The 7,525-nt window shown below is 44.8% G+C and overlaps 1 protein-coding gene across 6 annotated transcripts in view; it reads right to left on the bottom strand.

Annotated features, from left to right (window-relative positions):
• Nucleotides 1-1,617: 1,617 nt before the first annotated feature.
• LOC137311309 (zinc finger protein ZFAT-like) overlaps nucleotides 1,618-7,525 on the bottom strand; it is a 109,187-nt gene continuing 103,279 nt past the window's right edge. For all 6 annotated transcript variants that reach the window (XM_067978607.1, XM_067978615.1, XM_067978623.1 and 3 more), the window contains exon 16: nucleotides 1,618-2,629. In XM_067978607.1, the coding sequence (XP_067834708.1) occupies nucleotides 2,387-2,629 (243 nt within the window). In that variant the 3' untranslated portion in view covers nucleotides 1,618-2,386. The remainder of the gene's footprint in view (nucleotides 2,630-7,525) is intronic.

Here is a 7,525-nt window from a genome sequence, read left to right as displayed (position 1 = left end):
AATTGAGCCATTGAGAAATGGCTGCTGGTTGAAGCACTGGGAAATCTGGCAAGTTGGAATGAGTGGATCATAACCAGGTAAAATTTCATCTGCAACCAAGAACCCTCCAAAAAACCATTGTGGATATCAAACTCCACAAACCTTGTGGCTTCCGTTTGCTAGACAAGCCATCTTATGCTCCTTGATTGACTTTCCCTGATGACGTAGATTCCTTTCTCAGGTACAGTTCCACAGATCCTGGTTGCCCTCCGGTACCTTGCTCAAGCAGAAATGATTCACACGTGATCGTAAACAGTGAATCTCAGTAGGCTGTTCGGACTCGATTTTAACTTGAGGCGGGATTGGTGCGCAAGGGCCCTGAACGGGCGACGCATCCGGAAGTTTGAAAGCTTGAGAGGCCTGGCCGATTTTAACATAATCGACTGTATTGAATCAATGGAATTGGTCAGCCTTAATTAGTGGAGATGCATAGATATTTTGGAGTTTTGCTCATGGTTACAGTAGTGCAGTGGTTGTTACTGGACTAGTAATGCAGAGAAGGCGAGTTCAAACCTCACCATGAGAGTTTGAGAATTTGAATTCAGTTTTTAAAGAAATCTGGAAATATGAACTGGCATCAGTAACAGAGACTAAGAAGCTGTCGGATTGTTGTAAAAACCCAACTGGTTCACTAATGTCCTTTAAGGAAGGAAACCTGCCATCCATACCCTGTCCTTCCTATATGTGATTCCAGTTCTACACCATCGTGGTTGACTCTTAACTGCCTTCATCACGTAGCCTAGCAAACCTCTCAGATCAAAATCGCTTGCAGCTGTTCAAGACGACCCACCACCACCTTCTCGGGGCAACTAGGGATGGGCAATAAATGCCAGCTTTGCCAGCGATGCCCACATCCCGAGAATGATTAATTACTTGGGGAGGAAAGATATCGGAGAAAACATTTTCAGGTCTTTCTGTTATCAATCCACAATTGCACAGACTGTGGATAATGTGTGATAGCCTTTTCTCATTCCATGCTTTATGTTCTACTGACACACAAGAATACGCCATACCTCATTTTCCAAATGGAAAAGCAAATCGGGCAGCGTATAAAACAGGCTGCCGATTCGTTATCACCCGCTACCTCCAAAGACCAATTTCACCCCGTCAAGCAATGTTACACGAGTCCTTGTATAGGACAGAACAAAAACAAAGGGTGGGGAACAGGAGAACGAGGTGTGCTGACTCCTATCATAAAGAATTAAGGGTTTAATAACCTGTTTGTGTGAATATTAAACCCATTAACTGTTTAATAACCTGTTTACATTAAACCCATTTCTTTGTACTAAGAGCCATACCTGACTTGCCTTTTACATGTTATTCTCCGCCCCTCCCCCCTATAAAAGAACTTGGTCATCTCCCACTTTCTAGATCTGGCTAAGGATCCACATCTAAAATGTTAACTTTACACATACCGTCAGATCTGCTCTGTGTTTCCAGCATTTTCTGTTTTTATTTCAGGATTCCAGCATTTGCAAGTTTTTTTCTTTTTATCCATGCATTGTATATGTTTCTGCATTTGTACTGTCACCATCTCCATAAAATTCATAAATAGAAGTTATTACAAAAACAAAAGTGTCGCTTTGATTCTTTATTCAATTGTGTCTGTCTCGCTGATACTTCATTCACAGACTATGACACAGAATATAAACCAGTTTAATGCTCTCCTATCTGTGATCTGCTGACGTTCCAATGTAGTTTGCCCGGTTTTCAGGATGTACGAGGATCTCAAAATAGCTCTGAGTCACTGCCAACATCGAGTAAATTAAAAAAAATTCTCTCCCTCCACACAAAAAAAAATTACCTGTAATTCAGATAGACTTGTACTTCACAATGGTGCCTGGCTGAAACTGTTGTAAAAAAAAATCAGAAAGAAAAATCAAACTCAACTGTCAGGTGTCCATGGCTGTGGGCTTCCTGAGTTTCTCCAGTCTGGGTTTTCCCTCCCTTCCTCAAACTGCTCACACCAGGCCGTGTTAGGGAAAACTGTGAAACATTCCACCCCCCCCACCGCCTGAATGGATTTTCCTGGGTGGCCCATCTTCGAAGGCATCATGGCATCGTCCATTGATTGAGCCATCTTGTTGCTCCTGATCATGATCTGGGAAGCTAACTTGGTGGGGGGGGGCGCGGGGTTAATTAATAAAGTGAAGTAACAAAAGGAAACCTGTCCTGAACCGTTCCTTTTTCTGGAGAATTCCTGTTTGGTTATATTCTGCCACTCTGAGCTGAACAGAGTTCATTGATTGCACTGCTATTGCCATTATTTTATGCAAATCAGAAACAGGGGCCTTAGTGCCTTCTTGTTCCAACCAGCTGAAGTCCTGGTTAAAAGTTATGGAAGCAGTCACAGTTCCTCGACTTGCTCTGTTGTCTGTTCCTCCGCTTGCACAGCCTCTTGCACGTAAACGATGAATTCAGATGTCTCTTCGCCCTGAGTGTAAACGGTCACTGTCTCAATCCCCTCCACATCGTCAGAGGAGACTACGACTTGCTCGACCAGGTGATGCCCCTCCCCCAGCTCCACTGAGGCCTGCTCCAAAGCCTGCTGGATCATCACTGTGTGATTGGCTGCTGTTTCATCCTCAGCCTGAAGGAAAGAAACCAATCAAAAAGGAAAGGATCAGTGCAATTTGCCATCTCAATCTCCTATCTCAGAAAAGTCTCACCACAGAATTCTGTGTCACTGTCCCTATCGCCCCCAACTTTCTTCCCTCTTCGCCAAAAGCTGCTGGCTCTTTCTAGACAATGGTCAGCAGTAGCCCTCAGGTACCTCACCCAAGTGGCTATTCATCCTATGTGAGCCTAGGCAGTGAAGGGTAAATTTCCAACAGCAAGACATAAGAACATAAGAGATAGGAGCAGGAGTAGGCCATTTGAGCCTGCTCCGCCATTCAATGAGATCATGGCCGATCTGATTCTGGCCTCAACTCCACTTTCCTGCCTGTTCCCCATATCCTTTGACTCCCTTACTGATCAAAAATTTGTCTAACTCAGTCTTGAATATGTTGCTGATGGGGCCTCACATGCAACGTTCGTGGGCCACCGACATCACTGAGAAAGTGCAGAACATTTTGAGGGGGGAAGGGGAACAGCCAGAAGTCGTGGTCCATGTGGGAACCAATGACATAGGACGGAAACGGGTCGAAGTCCTGCAGTCAGAGTTTCAGGTGCTAGGGAGGAAGTTAAAAAGCTAGGGTGGAAGTTACATTTTCAGGAGATGTGGGGACACATCTATTAGAATTTTTTGAGGGTGTAACTAGCAGGGTAGATAAATGGGTCATTTTGCGGGTTGGCAGGTTGTAGTGGGGTGCAGCAAGGATCAGTGCTTGGGCCTCAGCTGTTACAATATATACCAATGACTTGGATGAGGGGACAGGGTGTAATGTATCCAAGTTTGCTGACGATACAAAGGCACATCACACAGGCATAATGAAAAAAAGGAACGGTAAGCAAAAAGAAACAGATAATAGGAGGGATGACCAAAAGCTTGATAAAAGAGGGTTAAGAAGGGTCTTGAAAAGAGGAGAGGCAGATGGAGAGACAGAGGGGTTTAGGGAGGATCAGTGCTTGGGCCTCAGCTGTTTACAATTTACATCAATAACTTAGATGAGGAGACCGAGTGTAATGTATCCGAGTTTGCTGACGATACAAAGCTAGGTAGAAAAATAAGCTGTGAGGAAGATGCAAAGAGGCTGCAAATGGATATGGACAGGTTAAGTGAGTGGGTGAGAAGCTGGCAGGTGGAGTATAATGTGGGCAAATATGAAATTATCCACTTTGGTAGGAAGAATAGAAAAAAAGAATTTTTTTAAAGGGTGAGAGACTAAGAAACGTTGGTAGTCAGGGGGATTTAGGTGTCCTTGTACACGAATCACAGAAAGTGGCTGCAGCAATGGTGCAGGAGGGGGGGCTTCAGATTCCTGGGCATTGGGACCAGTTCTGGGGCAGGAAGGATCTGTTCAAGATGGACGGGTTGCACCTCAACAGAGCTGGGACCAATGCCTTGAGGGGAGAAAACTGGTGCTGTGGGGGAGGGTTTAAACTAATTTGGTGGGGGATGGGCACTTGGATGAAGGATTAGAGAGGAGAAACAAGGTGCACAGAGGATTGGGAGAGACAAGTAGTACCAGAGTAAAGAATAGTTCAGAAATAGGAGGGACCAGACAGGGGGTAAATGCGAGGCAATCTAAGATGAGTTTAGAGTGCATGTGCGTAAACGCATGTGGCATGGTAAATAAGGATGGTGAGCTGCAGGCTCAAGTCGCCACATGGGACTATGATATAGTGGTAATAACAGAGACCTGGCTCAAAGAAGGGGAGGATTGGGTACTTAATATTCCAGGCTACAAGGTATTCAGGAAGATAGTGCAGGAAAGGAAAGAGGGGGTGTGGCAGTATTGATCAAAGGAACTATTATAGCACTGGAAAGAGTTGGGGTCAAAGACAGAATCTATTTGATTAGAATTAAGGAACAATGGAGGGGCTATGACACTACTAGGTGTACAATATAGGCTACCAAATAGTGGGAAGGAGATAGAGGAGCAAATTTGCAGGCAAATTACAGAAAGATGCAAGGACTATAGAGTAGTGATAATGGTGGACTTCAATTATCCCAATACAGACTGGATCAGTAACAATGTGAAGGGCAAAGAGGAGGAGGAATTCCTGAAATGTGTTCAATAGAACTTTCTAGAACAGTGTGTTTCCAGCCCAGCCAGGAAGGAAACAGTGCTGGATCTAGTTCTGGGGAATGAAGTGGGGCAGGTGGAGCATGTTTCAGTGGGGGAGCATTTGAGGAACAGTAATCATAATATCATTTGGTTCAGAATAGTTATGGAAAAGGACAAGGAACAATCAAATGTGAAAATGCTTAACTGGAGGAAGGCAAATTTCAGTGAGTTAAAAAGGGGTCTTGCCCAGGTGGATTGGAATCATAAATTGATCGGCAAAACAGTAATTGAACAATGGAAGGCCTTCAAGGAGGAGTTTATTCGGATACAAAGTAGACACATCCCTACGAGGGGGAAAGAAAGGGCATCCAAAGCTAGAGCTCCCTGGATGACTAAAGATATAGAGAGTAAAATGAAACAGAAAAAGGAGGCTTATGAAGAAAATGAGGTTCATAATGCAGCAGAGAACTAGGCTAAATACAGAAAGTATAGAGGAGATCTAAAAAAGGGAAAAAGCCAGGCAAAGCTAGAGTATGAGAATAGATTAGCAGCTAACATAAAAGGGAACCCCTAAGTTTTTTTTATAAACATTAATAGTAAAAGGATAGTCAAAGGAAGGGTGGGACCGATTAGGGACTAAAAAGGAGATCTTCTTGTGGAGGCAGAGGGCATGGCTGAGGTACTAAATGAATATTTCGCATTCGTCTTCACTAGAGAAGAGGATGCTGCCACTGTAGCAGTAAAGGAGGAGATAGTAGTGATATTGGATAGGTTAAAAACAGATAAGGTGGAAATACTTAAAAGGTTGGCAGTACTCAAAGTAAAAAAAGTCACCCAGTCCAGATGGAATGCATCCTAGGTTACTGAGGGAAGTAAGGGAGGAAATTGCAGAGGCTCCGGCCTGCCCTTGACATCAAGGCAGCATTTGACCGAGTGTAGCATCAAGAAGCCCTAGTAAAATTGAAGTCAATGGGAATCAGGGGGAAAACTTTCCAATGACTGGAGTCAGACCTAGCACAAAGGAAGATGTAAGTGATTGTTGGAGGCCAATCATCTCAGCCCCATGACATCGCTGCAGGAGTTCCTCAGGGCGGTGTCCTAGGCCCAACCATCTTCAGCTGCTTCATCAATGACCTTCCCTCCATCATAAGGTCAGAAATGGGGATATTTGCTGATGATTGCAGTGTTCAATTCCATTCGCAACCCCTCAGATAATGAAGCAGTCCGTGCCCGCATGCATCAAGACCTGGACAACATTCAGGCTTGGGCTGATAAGTGGCAAGTAACATTCACGCCAGGCAAGTGCCAGGCAATGACCATCTCCAACAAGAGAGAGTCTAACCACCTCCCCTTGACATTCAACGGCATTACCATCGCCAAATCTCTCACCACCAACATCCTGGGGGTCACCACTGAACAGAAATTAAACTGGACCAGCCACATAAATACTGCGGCTACAAGAGCAGGTCAGAGGCTGGGTATTCTGCGGTGAGTGACTCACCTCCTGACTCCCGAAGCCTTTCCACCATCTACAAGGCACAGTCAGGAGTGTGATGGAATACTGTCCACTTGCCTGGATGAGTGCAGCTCCAACAACACTCAAGAAGCTCGACACCATCCAGGACAAAGCAGCCCGCTTGATTGGCACCCCATCCACTACCTTAAACATTCACTCCCTCCACCACCGGCGCACTGTGGCTGCAGTGTGTACCATCTACAAGATGTATTGCAGCACTCGTCAAAGCTTCTTCGACAGCACCTCCCAAACCCGCGACCTCTACTACCTAGAAGGACAAGGGCAGCAGGTGCATGGGAACAACACCACCTGCATGTTCCCCTCCAAGTCACACACTATTCTGACTAGGAAATATATCGCCGTTCCTTCATCGCGCCGGGTCAAAATCCTGGAACTCCCTCCCTAACAGCACTATGGGAGAACCTTCAACACAGACTGCAGTGGTTCAAGAAGGGGGCTCATCACCACCTTCTCAAGGGCAATTAGGGATGGGCAATAAATGCTGGCCTTGCCAGCGACGCCCACATCCCATGAACAAATAAAATAAATCTTCCAATCCTCCTTAGATATGGGGACGTTACTGGAGGAGTGGAGGATTGCAAATGTTACACTTCTGTTCAAAAAAGGGGAGAGGGATAAACCCAGCAATTATAGGCCAGTGAGCCTACGTCAGCGGTGGGGAAACTTTTACAGACAATAATCCGGGACAAAATTAATTGGCACGTGGAAAAATATGGACTAATAAATGGAAATCAGCACAGATTTGTTAAAGGAAAATCGTGTTTGACTAACTTGATTGAGTTCTTTGATGAAGTAGCAGAGAGGATTGATGAGGGTCGTGCGGTTGATGTGCATATCGACTTATTAGCAAAATTAAAGCTCATGGGATTAAAGGGACAGTGGCAGCGTGGATACAAAATTGGCTAGGGGACAGAAAGCAGAGAGTAGTGGCGAACAGTTGTTTTTCAGACTAGAGGGACATATAAAGTTGTGTTCCCCGGGGTCAGTATTAGGATCATTGCTCTTTTTGATATATATTAACGACCTGGATTTGCGTACAGAGGGTATAATTTCAAAGTTTGCAGATGACACGAAACTTGGAAATGTAGTAAACATTGTAAAGGATAGTAACAGACTTCAGGGGGGCATAGACAGACTGATGAAATGGGCAGACATACAGCAGATGAAATTTAACGCAGAGAAGTGTGAAGTGATGCATTTTGGAAGGAAGAAAGAGGAGAGGCAATATAAACTGAATGGTACAATTTTAAAGGGGGTGCAGGAACAGAGAGATCAG

This window comes from Heptranchias perlo, chromosome 3 (assembly GCF_035084215.1).
Source record: "Heptranchias perlo isolate sHepPer1 chromosome 3, sHepPer1.hap1, whole genome shotgun sequence".
Classification (NCBI taxonomy): Eukaryota; Metazoa; Chordata; class Chondrichthyes; order Hexanchiformes; family Hexanchidae; genus Heptranchias; species Heptranchias perlo.
The sequence above is the reverse complement of the archived record's forward strand: the minus strand, read 5'-3'. Positions and strand labels throughout refer to the sequence as shown.